At 42.3% G+C, this 24,301-nt stretch overlaps 1 protein-coding gene and 1 long non-coding RNA gene across 3 annotated transcripts in view; one reads left to right on the forward strand and one right to left on the reverse strand.

The window, feature by feature from the left end:
- Nucleotides 1–24,301, reverse strand: part of PIK3AP1 (phosphoinositide-3-kinase adaptor protein 1) — a 117,847-nt gene that overhangs the window by 89,310 nt on the left and 4,236 nt on the right. The window contains exon 2 of the mRNA XM_042960646.1: nt 19,887–20,303. Coding sequence (XP_042816580.1) covers nt 19,887–20,303 — 417 coding nt within the window. The remainder of the gene's footprint in view (nt 1–19,886; nt 20,304–24,301) is intronic.
- LOC122231886 overlaps nt 18,662–24,301 on the forward strand; it is a 48,793-nt gene continuing 43,153 nt past the window's right edge. For both annotated transcript variants that reach the window (XR_006209162.1, XR_006209163.1), the window contains exons 1-2: nt 18,662–19,136; nt 20,555–20,694. This is a non-coding gene — a long non-coding RNA (uncharacterized LOC122231886). The remainder of the gene's footprint in view (nt 19,137–20,554; nt 20,695–24,301) is intronic.

Consider the following 24,301-nt stretch of genomic DNA (forward strand, 5'->3'; position numbering starts at 1 on the left):
TATGAACATTTAGCTCTACATCCAACAGACACTGGGGAAAAGACTGCCTCAGAAACTAGGGTCGGCCCTTAATGAAGGAATAAGCAAACAAAAAGCAAAAACAGACCTATATATTTATCCAAGGGATATAGGTATGCTGTTTTGAAGGAACACACGTACCCCAATGTTTATAGCAGCACTATCAACAATAGCCAAAGTATGGAAAGAGCCCAAATGTCCATCGATGGATGAATGGATAAAGAAGATGTGGTATACATATACAATGGAATATTACTCAGCAATCAAAAAGAATGAAATCATGCCATTTACAACTGCATGGCTGGAACTAGAGGGTATTATGCTAAGTGAAATTAGTCAGTCAGAGAAAGACAAATATCATATGACTTCACTCATACAAGGACTTTAAGACACAGAACAGATGAATACAAGGGAAGGGAAGCAAAAATAATATAGAAATGGGGAGGGGGACAAAACAGAAGAGACTCTTAAATATGGAGAACAAACAGAGGGTTACCGGAGGGGTTGTGGGAGGGGGGATGGGCTAAACAGGTAAGGGGCATTAAGGAATCTACTCCTGAAATCATTGTTACACTATATGCTAACTAACTTGGATGTAAATTTAAAAAATAAAATAAAATAAATTTGTTAAAAAAGGGTTGATATCCAAAATCTATACAGAACCTATCAAACTCAACACCCAAAAACAAATAATCCAGTGAAGAAATGGGCAAAAGACATGATAGATACTTCTCCAAAGAAGACATCCAGATGGCAAACAGACACATGAAAAAATGGCTCAATATCACTCATCATCAGGGAACTACAAATCAAAACCACAATGAGATACCACCTCACACCTGTCAGAATGGCTAATATTAACAACTCAGGCAACGACAGATGTTGGCGAGGATGCAGAGAAAGAGGATCTCTTTTGCATTGTTGGTGGGAACGCAAGCTGGTGCAGCCACTCTGGAAAACAGTATGGAGTTTCCCCAAAAAATTAAAAATAGAACTACCCTATGACGCAGCAATTGCCCTACTAGGTATTTAATCCAGGGATACAGGTGTGCTGTTTCAAAGGGACACATGTACCCCAATGTTTATAGCAGCTCTATCGACAATAGCCAAAGTATGGAAAGAGCCCAAATGTCTATCGATGGATGAATGGATAAAGAAGATGTGGTATACATATACAATGGAGTATTACTCGACAATCAAAAACAATGAAATCTTGCTATTTGCAACTACATGGATGAAATTGAAGGGTATTATGCCAAGCAAAATTACTCAGTGAGAGAAAGACAAATATCATATGACTTCACTCATATGAGGAATTTAAGATACAAAACAGATGAACAAAATGGAAGGGAAGCAAAAATAATATAAAAACAGGGAGGGGGACAAAACATAAGAGACTCTTAAATATAGAGGACAGAGGGTTGCTGGAGGGGTTGTGGGAGGGGGGATGGGCTAAACAGGTAAGGGGCATTAAGGAATCTACTCCTGAAATCATTGTTGCACTATATGCTAACTACCTTGGATATAAATAAATAAATACATACATACATACAGACCTATAAATAAAGACGGCAAACTGATTGTGGCCAGAGAGAAGGGGGATAGGGGAATGGACAAAATGGGTGAAGGGGAGTGCCTTCCACTTATGGAAAGAATAAGCCGTGGGGATAAAAGGTGGAGCATAGGGAATAACATCAATGGCACTGGAACAGCGCCGTATGGTGACAGATGGTAGCTACACTTGCGGTGAGCATGGTATCACATATAGACTCCTCCAATCACCGTGTCGTACACCTGAAACTAATGCAACATTGTGAGTCAACTGTACTCCAGTGTAAAAACAAACAAAACAGTAGGGTCAGTCCTTTAGCTGGGCTGAGCGATCTCTCCAAATGTCATTTTGGTCATATTGCCGCCCCAAGAACAAGCCCTCAAGACAAAAGGGGCAAGGCTCTTCATACTGATGTCGAAGGTCCTTATCCCACTGACTCAAGTTGATCTTTGTAATATTTGCCCCCACTGTCCCTCCCCAACCACTTCTTAGCCCAAATTCAAACACATCCTGTGCTTTCCTACCCCTCTGCCTTGCCCGCAGAGCTCCCTCTCTGGGATGTCGCTCCCTCCCATTCTCACCAGTTCCTCCTAAAATCCAACTGTCTGTCTGTCTGTCTGTCTGTCTATTTATTTGTTTGTTTATTTATTTATTTATTTATTTATTTATTTATTTATTTATTTATTCCAAGTTGGAAGCTCAACAGACTGAGCCACCCAGGCACCCCTCCAGCCATCTATTTCAGTGCTATCTCCTCCATCAAGTTTTCAACTGGCCACCTATTGAAAGTGCTTTCTTACTTTCGAAAGTCTATATGCAGACATCTTTCAGTCCTGTGTACTGAACTCATGCACTACGCTACTTCCTCTCCCTCTGCTCCACAATCAAGCACCAAGTCCTGCTGCTTCTGCCTGCTTTCTGCCCCTCCAGGATGTCCCTTCCTCTTCATTCCCACTGCCTCTGCTCTGCTCAGGCCCACATCACCTCTCCCCTGGAAGATGCAGTCACCTCCAGCCCAGTCTCTAGCCTCCAGCCCTGCCCACACAGCCACCGGACTGAATTTACTGACGATGAATTCCTGTCATGTCAAACCCCAACATTCCGCCCTTCAATGTTTCCCCATAGCCTTCAAAGCAAATCTCAGCTGTTTAGATAAATATGAGAATTTTCAGCATCTGATCTCCCCTCCAGCCTTCCCCTGAAAGCTCTAGACCAGTGGTTCTCAAACTTTAGTACCCACCAGTATTAAAAAATACATATTCCCAGTCTATCCCACACAGACATTCTGGTTCATTGGGCAGCAGGGACGGCTGATGTACATGAATATTTACAAATAATATGAGGTTCAAATATATGGGGAACATGACTATTTATAATGATATGAGGTTCAAAATATTTGGTTCTTCATCAAAACCAAAAGTATATGGCTCTGGGCACCTGGGTGGCTCAGTCAGTGAAGTATCTAACTCTTGATTTCGGTTCAGGTCATGATCTCATGGTTGTGTGATCAAGCTCTGCAATGAGCTCCATGATGAGTGTAGAGCCTGCTTGGGATTCTCTCTCCCTCTCTCTCTGCTCTTTCCCCACTTGGGCGTGTGCGCTCTCTCTTTCAAAATAAATAAATAAACAAACAAAAAATAATGGTTCTGATGCAGATATTCTGAGCATCACATTTTAAGAATACCTGAAAGAGGGGTGTCTGGGTGGCTCAGTTGGTTAAGCATTCGACTCTTGATTTCAGCTCAGATCATGATCTTGTGGTTTCTGAGTTCAAGCCCCACAGAGGGCTCTGTGCTGATAGCTGACAGTGTACTATCTGCTTGGGATTCTCTCTCTCCTTCTCTCTCTGCTCCTCCCCCACTCATGCTCTCTCTCTCTCTCTCTCTCTCTAAATAAGTAAATAAACTTAAAAAAAAAAAGACTACCTGAAAGAGGCATTGTAAAAATGGAACTGGAAACAAATAGTTTTTAAGAAGCCATTGAATACAGGGGTTAAGACTAGAAGTTTGGGTGCAAACCTGAAGTTCCCACATGCCTCAGGGAAACGATGCTTCTGTGTCTCATTTGCACAATGAGACAGTAATAGCATCTCTCTTCTAGGTTTAGATTAAATGAGATAACCACTGTAAAATGGTTAGCACAGTATTTAGCATTGCAAACATTCTACAGCTGGTGGACACTGAAGGAAAACAGTAAAAAGCAGTGTAGTCCAGATCCAAGTTTGTTATTAAAGTGTCTCTGGGTTGGAAGGGACTTTAGGGATTCCTTCTTCAGCATCCTTCTTCAGCAGATGTTTATGCAACTTGAGCCTGAAGGGTTCCAGTGACAGGGCCTCTGGCCACCACCTCCTGGGACAGCCTCCTCCTTTGTTAAGCCTGTCCCGGAGTTAATGTTCTTCCTTAAATGTAGTAGAATTCTGCTTATCAGTCAATCCTGTCCACGAATCCTAATCTGCCTCTGGAGCATCATCAAATACCTTTCTTATTTCCACATAACAGTCTTTCAGATGTTTGAAGGTAGTCCTCATGTCTTGGTGTTTTCTCCTTTGGGAAGATAATAAAGCATGGTGGATGGAACTCTGAGTTCAGTGCTGGAGGCCTGGGCTCTTGTCTCTAACTGGCTGGATGGCCCTGTGCAAGTCATCTGACAGTGCTGAGCCTCAGTCTCACTCCAGCCCCAAATTCTGTAATTCTATGACTAAGCATCCCCAGTTTACTCCTACTCATCAGGCATAGGTATGTTTCCAGATGCCTTGGTGTGCCAGTTCTCTTTCATACTGCTGGACAAGGACAGGACAGAAATCCCCCCTGGGGAGAATTCCTGATCCATTCCCTCTCACCAAGTGGTTTGAATGGAAGCTGCCCAGCTCCTAGAAACCCCACACCCCAGGCTATCAACATGGGCCATTTAGAGTCCTCCAATCCCCTGGCCACAGATCATTGGCCTCGAGTTAGGCACCTGATCCAAATTCAACTACTTAGTCCCTAATGTGGGATTTTTAAATTTTGGACCATTGAGAACAAGTATCAGTTCCTCTCTGGAGTTGGGGTTGGAAGGAGTGAGGGGGGACAGCTCCTAGGGGCTGCACTTCTTCCTGGAGAGGACTCATCAGAAAATGACACCCAGATGCAGAGAGACAGAAAGGTGAGGTGAAGAGGTAATATGGAGTTCGAGTCCTTGGTTCTAGGCTATCTTTGAGGACCAACTGCACTCTTGCCCTTCCTCTTTGTTAACTCCTCTTTTGCCCAAGTTGGGGTCCTCTCTGTATAAACAAACAGGTCCAGAACAATACTCAGCTTTCTAAGTAGGCCTTCAATGAAGATAGTTCTGGCTTATCTGTTCTCCCTATACCGTGCCCCCCCCCCAAACCTAACTGTCCACTTCCCCAACCTTCTGCTAACAGCTACTCCAGATGGGTAACTAGAGTCTGTGTATAAGAATGGCTGTCACTTCTTCCCATCTGGTCACTGTTCAGAAGGGTAGTTCAAGACTGCATCTTAAAGCAGTCGTGACAACTTGCTGATTCACACAGAGCACGTGGCCACCTCAAACCCCCAGCTTTTTTCATGTAAACCAAGGAAGCCAGGATTTTCTCTCTGCCATGCCACAATTGAATAATTCCATTTGTTTTGGTGTGTGTGTGTGTGTGTGTGTGGAGGGGAGGGAATGGGGAAGGGATGAAGTTTGAGACCTAATTGCAGATAAACACTTAGTCTTGTCAAATATTACGTGTTAGCTTGGGGCCATTGTCCCAGCCTGTCTGTGACTGTGGTGACTCAAGATTCCATCATCAATAGCAAAGCTTCCCAACTAGTCTACCAAATGGAATGGGTTACAGATGTGCCAGAATATTCATTCCCTCAGTTCTCTGCTTGGTGGAACAAAGCTTAGAGCTCTGAATCCATGTCAGTGGCTTTCAACTCTGACAGCTTTATCATCTTCTGAGTATTCCTATTTCAAGTCTCCATAGTTCTGGTAACATAGGAAATTAAATTTTTCATAAAATAAAAGTATTTCCTGGGGCTGGGTGGCTCAGTCAGTTAAGCATCTGACTCTTCATTTTGGCTCAGGTCATGATCCCAGGGTTGTGGGATCGAGCCTCACCTAAGGCTCTGCACTGAGTATGGAGCCTGCTTAAGATTCTCTCTCTCTCTCTTTCTCTCTCCCTCTGCCCCTCTCCACTGCTTGCTCTCTCTCTCTCTCTCTCTCTCTCTCTCTCTCTCGAAAACAAAAGAATTTACTAACAAAATGATCATTTACGAAATTGGTCTCCATGTAAACATCTCTGCTTGCTTAATCACAGTATATATTTTTATCCAGTAAGTCATGTCTTTATTGCTTGTTCTCTTCCAGATTTAGGATTTCTCTACAACAAACTATACATGCAGTGTGATTTGGATATATAGGGTTATTCTAGATTTTGGAAAAGATACAGAAATTTATGAGGCTGATAAAAGTAATGTTGGAAAACTGAATCACAAGTAAAGCCACTATCCATTGGAAAGGTTACCAACCGAACAGGAAAAAGTCCATAGGAATGCAGCCTGATAATCAAAACTGAATTATAGGAATACATAATGATTGAGAAGAGGCTTTGAAAACTGTAAAAGTCAATTATATTTCAATACAACTGTTTTTAAAAAGTCAAATGTGAAATAAGGAATGTTTCCTTTTGTTAGCATAAAACTGTCACAAAAATGTACTCAACCCCTCTTGCATAAAACCCAGCAACAGCTGATTCAGTCTTTGTATGGATTAAGAATTAGCATACAGCTGAAATTATAATCAAAACTGTATTATGCAACCAAATTAACTTATTTTCTTTTTCTTTTTTTTAATGTTTATTTATTTATTTTTGAGAGAGAGGGAGAGCACAGTGGGGGAAAGGGAGAGAGAGAGAGAGAGACAGAGAGAGAGAGAGAGACAGAGAGAGAGTGAGTCTGAAGCAGGCTCCAGGCTCCAAGCTGTCAGCACAGAGCAAGATGCAGGGCTCAAACCACAAACTGTGAGATCATGACCTGAGCCAAAGTCAGACGCTCAACCGACTGAGCCATCCAGGCACACCACAATTAACTTATCTTCTTAATGTTTAGTTTTGCTTTTCAAATAAAGCCCAATTTTTTTAACTTTTATTTTATTTTATTTTTTTAGTATTTACTATGAAATTTTGACCCCTGCTTAAGAATATCCACTTTCCCTGACCTTTCCCCAGGACAACCTGTCTTTAAATTATGAACTAAACTCATGTTATTGCCGTCACTGCAACTTTCAGTCATGGTTCCCTGCTCTGTCCACCACAGAAACAGGGAGAAGTCCCACCCCTCTGCTTTATCCACATGACAGGCCTTCCAAACTTGGAAGACAGTTTCCACGGTTCCAGTGAAACTTCTTTTCTCCACAAGCTTATTTCCTTTAAACATTTATCATCTGACAGAATTTGCAGTTCTCTCATTTACTCCATTCAGTCATTCCAGTTTCCTGAGGGCCCACTGTCTGTGAAGCATTGCTGTAGGAACTGTGTATACAGCAGTGAACAAAATCCCCACTCTGCTGGGGCTCATGTTCTATTGAAGGAACAGTAAACAAAATGATTGAATGGATGGCTGGATGGCTGGATGGATAGACAGATATCCTTATATGCCTCCCATTAGAACAGTAAACACTTTTCCAGATAAGCCGACTAGATGCAGGGTAGAAGAGGAGCCTCTCCTCTGACACCAATATTTCTGTTCATAAACCTTCATGTGGCATTAACTTTTTTGAAGGTGACATTGCTCTGTTGACCACGTTTAGCTTACCTCCAGCTAAAACCACTAGATCTCACAAACCCTACTCTTAAAATATTTATTCCTTCACTGTTTCATACAACTGTTTGATTATTTTCTTGGACCCTGTGCTGAATTTTATATTGATCCTTATTAATTTCCAACTTATCTTTAGCCCATCCTTCTAACCACACATTTAGATGAACTAAAATGTGAAACTTTCAAATTGTGGGAACATATTAATATATACACCCAACATCACTGCTTGTCCTCAAGTTTAAGGAAGAAGCAAAATGCTCATTTTTTTTTTTAATTTTTTTTTTCAACGTTTTTTATTTATTTTTGGGACAGAGAGAGACAGAGCATGAACGGGGGAGGGGCAGAGAGAGAGAGAGACACAGAATCGGAAACAGGCTCCAGGCTCCGAGCCATCAGCCCAGAGCCTGACGCGGGGCTCGAACTCACAGACCGCGAGATCGTGACCTGGCTGAAGTCGGACGCTTAACCGACTGCGCCACCCAGGCGCCCCGCAAAATGCTCATTTTAAAATTGAGTGCTTAAATAAAGCTACTCTCAAATTTTAGACAGTTCTAATCACTACTCTGAGAAAATGACTAACTTGCCTAAAAGCCATGGTTAACTTGGGCTCTGTGTTAGCATTAGGTAATCATTTGCACAACATTTGCCATCAGTGTAAGACACACATTTTCTCCTCTTTTCCAAGATACATCATTCCTTCCTAATAGATGCTGTGAGGAACTATCAAAGGGGCCCTCAGGATATCTCAAGTCCCCTTTATTATTCAAAGGGAGCTCCCTGACTTTGGCCTCATAACACTGGACATGCCTGGCATTAAGTAATTAACAGGACAACTGGCTGCTTAATGGCTGTCTCCTTCTAGGACACATACATTTTGCAAGGGCAGGAAGTAAGTTTACTTTTTCATCAAGTCTCCTCAGGACCTTGCAGAGTGCCACCCCCAGGACAGGCACTCCATAAACTCAATACATGTTCATTGAATATAAACATAAATTGGCTCTCATCTCCTTCACTAACTGTGTAACATTGGGTAAGCCCTCTAATTCCTCTGGGTCCTTTGTTCATTTTAAACTAAATGGATTGGGCCAGAAAAGTTCCCTTTTCTGATGTTAATATTCTATCTCTCCATCCTGTGGACTCCATGGCTCCTAATCCCTGTTGTCCCATCAGAGATTCTAGATTGTTTCCAGAGGATGGGCAAGTTATAACCACATGAACAACCTGGACCGTGGAAGGGACAAGGGAGGAACAATGTTGAAGGGTTTCTATAGCCTCTGGGACTCTGATTTCAAGGTGAACACAAAACAAAAATAAACATTTAGGCTGCCAAAGTAGCATACAATCATTTCGGTATTACATTTTTTCTGAAAAACTTCTAACACAACAACACTTCACAATCACAGAGACTGCTGGCTACAAACCAAGGCTTTGAGAAATGATAGTCAGAAAGTTCTAGAAAATGAAAGGGGGAATTTGTTTCAGAACAAATAACAACAGGTGGACTCTGTCTGGAATGCTAAATGCCATATCCTGCAACAGAAATGTTTTCCTACATTTTACATGCTCGAAAAAAATGAGTCAATAGCTAACGTTAATATTCTTCTATATGCTAGCATTGATGGGTGTCTTAATGCAAGCCTTAGCTACAACTATAGCCTCAAACATTAGCTGTACATGTAAAAGGAAACTTATTTAGTCCAAATTTAAAATTAGAGCACTTTCATTTCATCATCAGCCCCCCATCCGTTTCCTGTGTTATCAGATGTTAGAGAGCGAGCCAGCAGTCTGTTTGTGAACCTGGCAATTTGGCAGACAAAATATGCATGTTCAACCAGCATTCTTCTCAATAAGAACCTGATATGAGTCTAGCCTTGTAAGAGTGATAGGGAAGATACATACATGCAGAAGGCATAAACCCAGAAGAAAAAGTACCAAAGAATTTCCAAAATGACTAAGTCAATTCTAGAGGTCGCTTTTGAACTCTCCAGATGTCTTCACTTTAATGATCTCCTTTAAACAGGACACACCCAATTTAGTCTCTGCTGCAAAAAGACCCCCACACCCCCCACTCATGGAACAAACAATTCTCATTGTTAGTTTCTATAATAGCATACTGATTCTTTCGTGGGACAGGATGTCATACCTGGTACGTTTTTAAGTATGGACACAGTGAAAAAGACATACTCCATCATCCTGTCTTGCTTTGAATCAACTCAAAGTTTCTCTTTAGATGCATCCTGACTACATGACACAAGACAAATCTGCTCCACGGAAATGGCTGACAATCCAAATGACCCCAGCAGCACAGACCGCTAGGAAGGATACTCTCGAGAGGGGTATCTTTCTCTCTAACTGGGGCATTCGAAATGGGCCCAAGAGTAAGGAAAATGGACAACAATCCGCGGACGCACCTACACAGCCAGTCATCCATCCACCCACCATCTATTAGGCACCTGCCACACATAAAACAGCGTTAGTGGAGACCAGTATTTTCTTTAAAAACATAAACACAGTGAAAATGAAATAGCCTCCAAGGGTTTTTTCCCCACAGAAAAGGCAATTTTATCAGTTTTTGATTTTGCTTTACTGTTCAGTGTCTTGGAAAACCTTCAACCACTGTTTGTCTAAATTTTACTAAAATTGCTAAATTAGGAAGTCTTCTGCTCAAAAGTCCATATGACAAGCCTACTGTGGTTTCAGTAATTTCTCCAAAGTGTAAAGAGTCATTTACAGCAAAAATCATCCTATTTCATTGGCCGTCTCAGACACACTCTCAGTCATGTGAATGGCAGTGGAAACTAAATTGAAAAGCTGTCAAAACACCCTGTAATAATAGGGAAATTAACAAACCCATTTTGTCATGCATATTTGCCCTCATTTCCCCTGTCCCATTATCTTCCTATAGACTCACATTCATAAATTTGCACATAGACCATAATAAACAGTACATGTAAAATGTTAGATACACACATTCTTTCATTCCCACGCATATAATGGCATCATGTTATATTCTCCTAAGACTGAACTTGGGGTACTGTCCACGAACAGAAAGCTATTATTATGTCATTTAAGGTTCTGTTTAAAATTCTGTTGTGAAGGAGAACTTGTTAGCTGAAATAAAACACTATCTTGTAATGGGGTTTTGAAAACTATCAGCAACGCAATGTAAGCCATGTAAAACCACACACAGTAAAACCACATACAATTTCACAGCCGTAAAAGTCTCAGATGCCAACGTGTACTCCTCCCAGCTTTTTAAAAAGGACAAGAACAGATGCAGAATGACCTGCCCAAGGTGGCAAAAGAAGTCAGTATCAGAGTCTGTGAAATATACACTCATATTCTCTCACTTCTTGTCATCAAAATTGTAGTACCCTAAGACATCAATCCAAATTTGATTTGACAAAAGTTAAAATATGACTCAATGAAAGTAGCAGGCATTAGCCCATACAGGGTGAGTGAAGGTGCAGACATCACAGAAATAACACAGACCAATACCATAACACTCCCCCTAATCCAGAAGATCAACCCAATGAAGCTGAGAAAACGGGCAAGGAGTTTATATAAAGGAATTTAACCTGAAGTCCAACCTGTTTGGATTAGCTGGGTACAAGTCCAACTCCTTCCTCTAGATCCATAAAATCCCCATGACTCCATCATTTTTCTCTTTTAAAATGCCTAACTGAAAGTAAAACATGAACATGGTAGAAAAATGGAAACATGGGAGAAATGTCTGAGACAAAAAACCCTCCATCCACCCAAAAGCAACTACTATCAAAAATTTCTTAGACAGATACCATATGTTTTCACTTTTCTGTGGATCCTGAGAAACTTAACAGGAACCCATGGGGGAGAGGAAGGAAAAAAAAAAGAGAGAGAGAGAGAAAGAGAGGTTAGAGTGAGAGAGAGCCAAAGCATAAGAGTCTCTTAAAAAATGAGAACAAACTGAGGGCTGATGGGGGGTGGGAGGGAGGGGAGGGTGGGTGATGGGTATTGAAGAGGGCATCTTTTGGGATGAGCACTGCGTGTTGTATGGAAACCAATTTGACAATAAATTTCATATATTTAAAAAAAAATTTTCTTGGGGCACCTGGGTGGCTCAGTTGGTTAAGCGTCCAACTTCGGCTCAGGTCATGATTTTGCAGTTTGTGAGTTCAAGCCCCGGAATCGGGTTCTGTGCTGACAGCTTGAGCCTGCTTCAGATTCTGTCTCCCTTTCTTTCTGCCCCTCCCCTGCTCACACTCTGTCTCTGTCTCTCTCAAAAATAAATAAACACTAAAAAAAAAATTTCTCATGTATCCTTCTAGGAAAAAAAGCTCTCTATGCATATATGGGTATAAATATAACTTTTGCTTGTAGATATATATATATATATATACATACATACATATATATATACATATATACATACATATACATATACATACATATATATACATATATATACATACATATACATATACATATACATACATGTATATATATACATACATATATAGAGATAGATAGATAGATAGATATATCTACAAGCACCCTGATTTGATTGTCTTCACAGAGGCTGCCACAAGCTCATTCTCACTAGTCCAGATGATAAACTGGTCATCTCAAGGACAGAAATCCTGTTGTTAATCAAACCTAATGTTGTCTTAAATGACACTGAACTTCTGGAACCTGGGAATACAGCTAAATAGCTAACACAATGTAGAAATGGAAGAAAGGAAATAAAAAGATAAAGAGGTGTTGTATACCGACCAGCACCTGGCAGATAGATGCCCATTCAGTACTTTCTGAATGACTGACCAAATATATGAACGAATGTTGAAACCAGGATAGGCATGTTGTTGATACATACGACATTCAACATATTAAAGTGTTAACTGATAGGGCCCTAAATCTCCAAAACATAAGCACCCTTCTTGATCTATACCATCCAATATCGTAGCCACTAGCTACAGGTGGCTATTGAACATTTGCAATGTGTTCTCTAAGTGTAAAATATGCACCAGATTTCAAAGACTTAGTACTTTAAAAAACTATAAAATATCTCATTGATAATATTTATATTGATTATATGTTGAAATGACAATATGTTAGATACATTGGCTTAGGTAAACCATATTATTAAATTAAGTCACCTGTTTCCTTTTATTTATTTCTTTTCTGCTGCTACAAGTAAACCTTAAATGTTACGTGTGGCTCACATGACACATTTCTTGGATAGCACTGCTCTAAAACATAGGCACCATTACAACAGTGACTAGGTCCATCCTTCCCTGCTTTATCCCAGCACAGGACTTTGGAAATAGTAGATGCCCAATAAATACGTACCAGGTGAAAAGCTGTTTATGGTATGTAGATAAGGACATGAGTAGGCCTTGGACTACATGGCAGGAAACCCTTGCTCTCATCCTAGTTTTATGGACAAGCAGCTGTGTGACCTTGGGCAAGTCATTGAACCTGCCGAGGCCTTGTTTTGCTCATCTTTAAAAAGGACATGATAACAACGTCTTCCTTATAGGAAAATTGCATGGACCAAATGAAATAGTGTCTACCAAAATGGGTAAAAAAGATGTCAGGTCCCTCCTAAGTTCTAGTATTCTCTACTACCAACAGTCCCAGGAGAAGCAAGATGCAAAAAACACGGAAAGAACAGGTTAAGAAACTAATGGATGAAATTCCTGTATCTAGCATTTCCATTCTGGCACGTGACAGAAAATCGAGACAAAGACAAGTGCAAACAAGATTCTCCCAGGAATGGAAACTTGAACATATATCACTCCCTCTTCACTGCATCTCACCAACCAACCACGGCTGACAAAGGGACTTGCAGATACATTCCTCAAGAGGCCACAGAAAGGCTCATGAACTGGGAGGAGACAGCCATCTCTGGGTGGCTGACGAAGCAGCGGGGTGGCCAATTGCCCTATGCCACATGGGGCTCACAGCTCTGTGGGAAAATTCATAACCCTGGGGGGGGGGTGCCTCACAGGCCTCAGGGGGAAAGTTCCATGGGCCCAAAAATCTATTAGTCCTCACTAATTGCTTCAGGCATAGCTAGGGGCATGAACTTACCTTTTTCTACAAGGCAGTCAGGGTACCTGGCAAGGGAAATCCAAAGGGCCCTGGGACAGGCTGTGGCTTGTTAGTGAACACCAGGATGGACTTCAGCTATCCCAGCCGGGGATCTTCTTCCCCAAATCAAAGATTATTGTAAAAAGGGAAGACTGTATTGAAGAAAGCATCCTTCTGCAGGAGGCATTTAAGGAGCGTTCAGGAGCCAACTGCAGAGTGGTTAACCCACAGCAGAGAAAGAGCAGTCCAACCACCCACAGCCTTGAGGCAGAAGAACAGCAGAACAAAAATAGTCCATTTCAAGAGGCCAAAGGTCAGTTCTCCCCTCGGCCTCTGCAAGGAACCACAGAAGCCCCAGAAGTAAATGACTTACCATCAGAAAGGCCACTGCACTGAGGAAAGCAAGGAGGGTGCGGTGACTTCCCCTTAGCTACAAGGGTCTGACTCTCCTCCCTTCTCTAAGGGCTGCTCCCTGTGACGCGGAAGCGAGTCTCGCCTTGGCCAAGCTCTGAGCTCCTGAGACGTGTGCCCCGTGACTTGCCTCGAAACAACCCACAGGGCCGGAGCCGCTGACTTCTCCTCTAACCAGAGCACTAACAGGGCACCAGGCATGGAGCAGAGCCTCCAGAACATGGCCGTGCAGCAGAACCAACGGCAAGGCTTGTTGAAATTCACATTCTAACCCCCCTGAGATTCTGGTTGGGCAGCTCTGGGGTGGGGGCCCACACACGTGCACTTTAAACACAGCGGAGGGGCAATGCCAATACCCAGCCTCACTTGTGAACGTGTGGTCTAGCGAACTCGGGGAAGCTTCACTGTCCCTGATTCTTCCACAAGCTTTCTTCATCCCTCTTGTCTCCACGTGGAAAAGAAGGGTGGTGAGAGCAGACTTGGGGGAAGGCAAGGCAAAGTGGTTCTAGAGTCTGAAGGCCCTCAGTTCCAAAGAGAGCTGTTCTTGGTCTTTACGCAAGTCAGTTAACCTCTCTGAACCTCAGTTTTCTTATCTGAGGAATGGCAATAAAACCATCTACCCACTCTGGGTCAGGGGGTTGGTGCACATAAAGTGCCCGCTGTATTACACTTAATAACAGTCACAGAAGCATTCGTGTTATTATTAGCTCTTTCAGTAAGGGGAAGGAACAGTGCATGGCAGCTCTCCATGAGTATCTCTGCAAGAGAAACTGCACATGAAAATAACTGACTTAATGAGGCATAAAGGGAAAGAAAAAAATTAAACTACAACAACAAAAAACTGTAATAAGAGGAGCCATGGATTCAGGTCACAGGGAGACGCACGGAGCAGGCATGTCGTCCCATCTCTGGGAACTCGACAGAGAGGAGACTGGGGACATCGATAGAGACTCATGAAGATTTGGGCACAAGGCTGCAAGAAGATATACTGCAACATTATTTATAAAAAGGGAAAATTGGCAATAACCTACAGGCATTAAAAAAATTTTTTTAAACATTATGATGAACATATGTTACTTCATTTCAGAAAAAAAAAGTTCCTTTTTCATTTTAGGAGGAGATTTTGGAATCCGCTTGAAGAGCTGAAAGCATTTTTAAATACCCAATTGTTTTTCTTTTAAACTCCAGTATAATATTCAGATTAGAACATTCATATCAACAAAGGAAGGCCAGAGGTGGGCATCTAAATTTTCCCCGTGGAAACAAAAGGCAAAATACATTATAATTTTGGGTACCATCAAAACTTCTAAAGTACGAACAACATGAGGACGGATGGGGAGAGGCGAAAAGAAAACAATGCCTATAAAGAAGCAGATAAGGTCTCTGGTGGAACACTGGATAATATTAGAAGAATTAGGTTTAGTGCTTCCCTTCCCTCTACATGCACACACATACACACATGCATGCAACGATGAGGATTGTGGAAATAAAACTCAGTATCACCTATCAAGCCCTTTCCCACGCAGACTAACAATCTATTTTTATATTCCAGTGAGGTCTGCAGCAAAGAATAAAGCTCCAGTTAAAAGAGGAAATAATTTCTGTACTGTACCTACGTTTTCTCACTTCCTTATTTTAAAATAATCGCCCAATAAATCAAAAAACAAAATCCAGAACAACAGTCCAGTGTTCTATGCACTGGGTATGTATCACTGCAGACATTTTGGAACTACACAAAATCAGCTCAAGTGTTCTGAGTCATTTGCCATCTTCCTGGAAAACTTGTAATGATATATTACAGCACTGGGGGCTGGAACAAACCTTCCAAATCATGTGGTCCAACCCCATCATTTTACAGATGTAGATCTTGGGAAACAAACTGGCTGCTCCAACACACCAAAGGCTCTAATTAAAACATCTGCTCAATTTTAAGGTGGCTGACAAATTTGAAGAGAGGGGTGGGAAATAAAATAAAACCTCCAAAACACTTTTTTAGTGGAATAGTAATGATGATCAGCAGGCCTATTAAATGAAGAAGCGGTAAGGATTGTGATGGAAGTGTACCCCCACTCCAATGTCAGGACCACTTATATCTGGAAAACTGAAATTAAAAGTTGCCAGAGCTCACACATCACATCTGTGAGTATGGGCAGAGGAAGAGAACTCCAGAGCTCTGCCCTGAAGTCTATTGGCCTAAGCACCGAACACTGACCTAATTTTATACTTAAACTGACAGGTATCCAGGAGTCGTCCTCATGTGATGGTGCTTCTATTTACAGAAAAGTGAAGATTTGAGAAAATGGCCTGTGCACAACGGAGGGACATGACCACTGACCTGGCAAAGGAAGCGGGGCTTGGACCCTTGCTCACATACTCAGTGGACCCTAGACCAGCACAGCATCACTTGGGCACTTGTTAGAAATGCAGAATGGTGGGCCCCACCCAGACCTCCGGAGTCAGGATGTGCATACTGATGAGATCCCCAGGTCCTCCCACACATGTTAAAGTTTGAGAATTGCTTATTTAGATAACGTGTTGGCAAAAGAAGTGTGACTACCTATAACCCCATTTAATCTAAGTTTCTAGAATAATTACCTTATTACCAATTCTACTCTCTAAAGCTTTTGATCTTTAAGCCTTACTTTAAATTCTAAATGGTCTAAATTTTAGCCTAAATTTCAAATGGTCTCAGCGGATATCTTAGCAAGTAGTCATGTTTTTTTTCAAAAGGCACACATGCTGGGAGCTTTACCATTTTTAAGGATTACATTTTAAGGGATTATAAATTAAGGTCTTTTCTTCCTGCTGTTTTCTGCTGAGCTCATAGTAGGAACATGACCAGTATTTCTTCAGGAGGAAGTTAGAAACCTTGGGGAGACCTGGTGAGGAGGAAGACTGGATTCAGAACAGAAATGTGTTCCTGGTGAAAAAGAGGAATTTCATGTAAGGGAATTTTATGGCCAAGAGGCTGTGAAGGTCACATGGTCCAACCATGGTTCCAAAGCTGAATCCCTTTAGGCCACATCTGCAGTCTCCACTCACATACTTCCAGTGATGTGGAACTCACCACCTCCAAAGTCAATCCATTCCATCTTTGCACAATCTAATTGTTAGAAAGGTTTCCTGAAATTTCTCTCCCTATAGCTTTCAACAGCCCTATAATCAGTAACCCCATAATTATGGTCCCTACCATCAATTTAATCCCATTATCAATTTTCCATTACAGTTCCCACCGGGATTTTTCTTTCTTACACATTTCATATATTTATTTCTATGAGAGTAGAGTATGTGTAGTAGAGGGGTGTATGAAAATTTTATTTTTTGCTTTTATTTTGAGGCACCTTAGGAAAACCTCATGTGTACAAGAAAAGTATTAAAATAAATTATTTTGGGGTGTCTGGGTGGCTCATTCAGTTAAGTGTCCAACTCTCAATTTCAGCTCAGATCATGGTCTCACGGTTTGTGAGATCAAGCCCTATGTTGGTATTGATGCTGACAGCACAGAGTCTGCCTGGGATTCTCTCTCTCCCTCTCTCTCTGCCCCTCACCCACTCACACATGCATGCGTTCTCTGTCTCAAAAATAAAGAAACATTTAAAATAACATAAATGATCACAAGTTATAGAGAATATAACTAAGGACATAATTATATAAGAAACCTAGCTTGGGGTAGTACTGTTCTTCAACACTGTTTTAACTGGAAGCTTCCTGAGAGTCAAAGCAGGTATGAAATGGGATAAGAAAGTGAATGCTTCAAAATGTTTGAGACTTTTGCCTGGGTGGCTCAGTCAGTTAAGCATCCAACTTCAGCTCAGGTTGTGATCTCCCAGTTTGCGAGTCCAAGCCCCATGTCAGGCTCTGAGCTGTCAGCGCAGGAGCCTGCTTCAGATACTGTGTCTCCCTCTCTCTCTCTCTGCCCTTCTCCCACTCACCTCTGCCTGTATATCTCCCTCTCTCTCTCTTAAAAATAAACATTAAAAAAAAAATGTTTGAGACTCTCTGGCCTTGGGGAGTCCTAGATTATTAACCCTGGAAAGTATAGTAGATCAAGTCTAATTCTGCCACTTCTCTGCCGCTTATGGAGAAGAAAACTGAAACCCAAAGAGGGTAAGTGATTTGCCCAATACTGGGCATCCAGTTAGCAGCAGAGCCAGGCAATAGGGTGTCCCTACCCCTCTTCATTGTCCTGTTTGGCATACTGCCAGACTCTGAGTCTTGAGTCTGTTACAGAAGTTTTCCCAGCATAAAAATCAGAGCACCACATTACTGGGCCAAGCAAAAGGCTAAGCGTACCTGAAAAGCAAACCCAAGCCATCCTGCACACACAGGATACCTCAAATCCCAAAGTTCACAAAGTCTAACACCAGATCAGAAAGTTATACTGGAGCCATAAGCCATCCTACTTCTTTCTCTTTCCCAGAATTCCACTTGTCCCTCCATATCCATTGATTCTGAACCACAGAGTTGCCACTAAGAAGCTTATTTTAATCTCCCATTAAAATAATCTCTTTCTGATGACAGGTTAGTTGTTCTCAGAACAGAAACACCACTGTGAAACACGTCATTTGTCCTGAAACACTTAAAGCTAAAGGTTCATAGCATACTGAACCAGAGTCATTAGTAAAAAGTAAATGATTATAGGCAATCAATTTCAGGCACTACACATTGGATGCATTCAAACAATGTTAAAAGAATCCTTTTTATCATGTAGTTTTTAAAATAACACCACTGGAATTTTTATTTATTTATTTATTTTTAAGTTGTTTCTTTATTGAGGGGGAGAGAGAGAGAGAGAGAGAGGGAATGAAAGTAGGGGAGGGGCAGAGAGAGAGGGAGAAAGAGAATCCCAAGCAGGCTCCACACTAGCAGATGCAGGACCCAAGCCCACGAAGCCCATGAGATCATGAGCTGAAACCGAGAGCCAGACGCCCAACCGACTGAGCCATCCGGGCGCCCCCACCACTGGAATATTTTAAAGAACCATCTGTTAGATCACGCAGCATGAGATGCCAGTGCAGTGCCAATACATCCATGGAGCTCTGAATGACTGGCCTTCCCACGAGATCATAATGGAGCACTGCACTGACCTAAGCACATCCACAGAAACAACCATTTGTGTTTCAGTTCTTTGGTAAGTGTAGGCAGATCAAAAATCCCTCAAAGGGACGACCTGCAATCATGCAAGATTGAATTATGTGCTTTTTCTATCATTGTGTCCTTCTGAAGTCAAGAAAAGCAAACCCTAGAAGGATTAGTTATCCAGGCCCCAGGCATTTCAGGTGAGACATCTTTCATATTAACACTAGTCGTATTACAAATTAGCCAGGATCCCACGATGCTGAAAGATCTAGTCCTATTTATTGGTTTAGAGCTAGCAGCTTAGTCCTAGATAAAAAGTATCTAGGAAGCTATATTAGCTTTTTAAGGTCACTGAGTATTAGTGAATTCTTGATTCAGTTCATCGAATGAGATGGGGTGGATGAGCCAAATTAATGCCCAAGTCATAGCAGGGATAATTGAGCATAGTTAAATCAGCCCATAATTTTCCAGGCTTCTTGGCTGGCCTCAGGTATAAGAGATCTCAAGTGGCAAGAGAACAGAGATAAACACAAAGCCCACTCATAGCCCACAGTGGGGCAAAAATAGAAAACAAAAGAGGAAGAAGAGCTGTGACAGGCCTCCATCCCAGAGCACGTCTTCCGTTACTGTTAATCGGAGTGTATGTCACACTTCCTGGGGCCACTGAAATCATTAGCCCCGGCAGAGAGGATCGGAATTGTCCCACCTTAAAAGGAGAAACAGGGCAAAAGACAGAAGCTAGGCTAGCGGGAAACTGAGAAGGATATTTCTCTATAAACATGTTATCCGAAATACCACATTTTCAACAAAAATCTTAAGGTCGGTGACAATAAAATGGAAGTGGCTTACAAGCAGGAAGTCTGTGTCATCTGAAATGTCTGGTGGTGGGGGGGCCTGGACTGGTCATTGTTTTAGGGCTTGCTTATCTTTACTTGAGAAGACACCCTTACCTTCCGAAATGGCCTTCTTCACGGCCGCCACGTAGGTCTCGGGCTCGTCCTCGCAGGTGAGCTCCTGCCAGTGCGCCCAGTCTGGAAAGTAGTCCAGGAACTCCTCGCTGTCCTGCACTCCACAGAGCAGGCGCACCACACGGTGGGGGGGATGGAGGGCTCTCTGCAGCAGGGGCAGCAGGGCCGGCCGGCAGAAGCACTGCACCAGCTCCGCGGACAGCAGCACCACGATGCAGCGTGAGCTGAGGAAGAAGTTCAGGTCCTTGGCCGAGAAGGAGGCCTCGGGGCTCAGCCTGTAAGTCAGCGACTTCTGGCTACGGACCTGCCGACTGGACAGAAAGAGGTCCTGGAGGTACTGGCACCATTCCTCGGCATCTGGGCTGTAGACGATGAGGATGTCACAACTTCCAACCGCCCCTGAGCAAGAACGAGGCACAGAAGCATGTTGACATACCTGCTCCTTCTAGGGCTCCCATCACTCGCGACATAAACCACCCAGACCGGGGTCCTGGCACCCACAATCTTTCATAGTCTGCCCCTGGCATACCTGTCAAGCCTCTTTCCCTACTTAGAGCCTGCGTTCTGGCCCCGTCTCTGCCCAAATATACCATGCCTTTTCAGATCTTTACATAAGCCGTCACTTCTGATATGTGCCCTTCCATCCACAGCCGATGCAGTATAAGATGGTGACGAGGAGGGGGAGGACGACAGCAACAGCAAGCTCTTTGTACAAAGCTTACTAGGTTCCAGATGCTCTTCTAGCACACTGCCCAGCAAACTCATTTAATCATCACAGCAACCTTGTAAGGTAGGTAATATCATTAGCCCCATTTTACAGATAAGAAAACTGAGGTGTGGCAGATTACCTAATTTACCCAAGGTCCACAGCAGCAGAGTCAGAACTTGAATTCAGACAGTTTGGCAGAAGAACCTGGCTCTTTCCTAAATGCAGTGGTTATAAGCACAGGTGTACAATCAGGTGGCCACAGTTAGTATCCTGGCCCTGTGAATTATTAGCTGTGCAGCCTTGGGCAGGTTGCTTAAATATTCTAAACCTCAGTTTATTCATCAGTAAACGGAAAAACAATGGCAATACTTGTCAGTGTTTTGTCAGAATTAAATTAGATATTTCATATAAAGTGTGAAGCATAGTGCTTAGCATGTGGTAAACCCCCAATAATGGGTCCCTGGTGTCATCATCCTCACATTAATAGAACCCGTTAATGTAAACAGCAACCGTGGATGAATGAATGCTGTGATCAACATAAAACCATTCATAAAGTGTCCCTCACCATACTGTCTGTGACATAGGCTTCCTTCTTCTTCTCATAAAGCATAAATGCCAGAAACAGAGCCCAAAGCCTCAGAGAAGCAGGGAGTTAAAAAAAGCTTCTGGTGGGGCGCCTGGGTGGCTCAGTCCGTTAAGCGTCTGACTTCAGTTCAGGTCATGATCTCACGGTCCGGTCCGTGAGTTCAAGCCCCGCATCGGGCTCTGTGCTGACCGCTCAGAGCCTGGAGCCTGTTTCAGATTCTGTGTCTCCCTCTCTCTCTGACCCTCCCCCATTCATGCTCTGTCTCTCTCTGTCTCAAAAATAAATAAATGTTAAAAAAAAAAAATTAAAAATAAATAAATAAATAAATAAATAAATAAATAAATAAAAATAAAAAAAATTAAAAAAGCTTCTGGGAATCGCTTGGTCCCAACTCCTCATTTACAGATAAAAGAAACATTTCATCTGAGAAGATGAAGGGACTTGCTTCAATTCAAACTAAGCCTATTAGTCACAAAGCCAGGACTGAACCTCAGGTTGTCCCCCGGTCCCCTGTCCAGTCCTCTCATCTGTCCACCTGCTACCTCCCATCAGGGATTCTGTCAAGAATTTTATGAGTCTTAAAGCATATCTTCCAACTACCCAAAGTTCAAAGAAGCTTGTCTCTTCACATAGCTGTTACTAATGTTGAGAAGCCTCATCGCCCACTAACTCAACAAACTGGTCTCTGAGTTGGAAGGGGTGAGCACAGAGGAATCTCTAAGCATCCTCAATACAATATGATATAAAACAATACAACAGGGATCCTTCCTCCCACTCAGAGAAGGCTCAAGTCTGAAGAAGCTTGGGAATCATCTAAGTTGGGGATTGTCACAATTAAACTACCCCTGGGCCACATTTCACTGAGTGGTTCCCGGCAGAAAGGCCAGAGGAGGGACCGGGGCAAGACCTGAGGCTGTAAACGCTGAAAATATCACGGGACGACTCCCCTTTCCTGTCCCATGAACACCACATTCAGAGTAAAAACAATGACATCTAATACTAACCCAACACTGTTCTCATTTCCCCCAGGATGATGCTACCAAAATCTTTAAGGTAACAAATCAAAAAAAGTTTGTAGTTTCTTTTTGGAGCGTCTGCTTTTCTGGAGCCCTAATCCATTGCTAATATAAAACCCAACAGACTCGCAATAGGAGCACATTGATCACTCAAGGAGTACTTTTGAAGGGAAGGTGTGCAAATTTTAAAAGAAGTCCGTTTAGAAGGCAACATGGAAAAAAAAGGGGGGGTGCAGTCAGCAATTCTGACGACACCATGGACCTTTATGGCTCTACAGAAGACTCGGTTCTGAGCATCGTCTATTTCCTCAACTGTGAATAAAACCGTCCATCTTGGGCATGCTTACACTGGTCCCAAAGCTCAAGAAGATTAAACACAAAATTTTAATGTATAGAAGGCAGGGTGACAGCCTTCCATAAAATGAAATCTTTGCTGATTGATCTTTTTTTTCTTCCCTGGGTAACATAGTTCTTTGTACCTCAATGGAGAAATAATTTCAGGACTATGGAAGGGATAATATTGGCAAAGTGCCAGAACTATGGAGCTCACCCTGAGAAAAGTAGATTTAAGGCATCATAATACTTTTACCTTCTTTCCGCCCCTCTTTTCTACATGATTGATTTCTCCTCTGAGGTAAATGTTCTTCTAAATGTAGGGGTGCCTGGGTGGCTCAGTTGGTTGAGCATCTGACTTCAGCTCAGGTAAGGATCTCACAGTTCGTGAGTTTGAGCCCCGCGTTGGGCTCTGTGCTGACAGCTCAGAGCCTGGAGCCTGCTTCAGATTCTGTGTCTCCCTCTCTCTCTCTGCCCCTCCCCTGCTCATGCTCTGTCTGTCTTTCTTGCTCAAAAATAAACATTAAAAAATACATTTAAAAAAAAGTGCAAAAGTAAAAAGCAGTAGCCACTAATACCCCCCACCCATGCAGACAAATATACTAGCAAATATCATGTCAACAATTTTTACAAATGGACTAGAAGGAGAATAAGATCTCAGACAGGGCCGGCTGTGGTCTCATACATTAGCGATGAAGCCACTGGTGATGTTTCCAATAGATGGTAAGGCAATAAGGAAGAGAGAAGAGAACTTCTGAGAACATAATAAGTACTCTTTCGATGGCAACTCAGCTCTTGGAGCACTGACTGACTTAGCAGGAAAGCAGCCCTTCTTATAATCCCTTGACCCCGTGCCCATGAGCAATGTATGCCACTTCTATGAGGAGACAGCGATCCAAAGCAAACCAACAATTTCAATGACAAGTTCTGGGGTCCCTGAGGGAGCGAGTATACTTTACACCCTGGATCCTGCCTCACCGTCACCTGCTCCTCTGTTAACAGCACAATGCAGTATCTACTGGGCATTAATAGACCTCTAGTCATTAAGGAAAGTGTAAATATTAATAATCAGGGAAACTGGGTGTGGAGTACATGAGAACTCTACTATCTTCACAGTTTTTCAATAAATCCAAAACTTCTAAAATAAAGATTTTTAAATACAAATTAAATTTAAAAAGTACTTAAGGGGTTAAGCTCTTCTATAAGGAAAACATACAGAAAATGTCTCATCCCTGGGATTCTGGTGTTACATTTGGCAACCCCCCACCCCTACCCCACACGCACGCGCACGCACGCACACACACACACACACACACACACTCCTCTCAGCAAAAGTACTTGAAAAGGAAGTGGTTAGTGTTTCAGACTCATTAATATCACAGCCTACTTGGTCACCCACTTATGGTGTGACTCGAGACGGGTATACGAAGTCTAAGCAAATTTTGCCTCAACGTAAATGAGGACAAAGAAATGGATTGCCTTCTTAAATTTTGCTCTGCTACAGAAACTGAAGCTGGGGAAATTCTAAAAAAGTTCCAAAGTGGAAGTTAAAGTTCCTCCACAATGTGCTAGATAACAACACAGGACCAAACGCTTCATCAGCAACTCTCTCTTGTATGGGGAACAGCCTTTTCTTCAAGGATAATTCCCTTCCTGTAACAGTAGATCACTTCCTCACATGTGCCAAATCAATTCTTTCAGTTTTGTTTGTTTATTATGAGAAATTAAATACATGGTCCAACAGGAGTCCATA

This window comes from Panthera tigris, chromosome D2, assembly GCF_018350195.1.
Source record: "Panthera tigris isolate Pti1 chromosome D2, P.tigris_Pti1_mat1.1, whole genome shotgun sequence".
NCBI classification, from domain to species: Eukaryota; Metazoa; Chordata; class Mammalia; order Carnivora; family Felidae; genus Panthera; species Panthera tigris.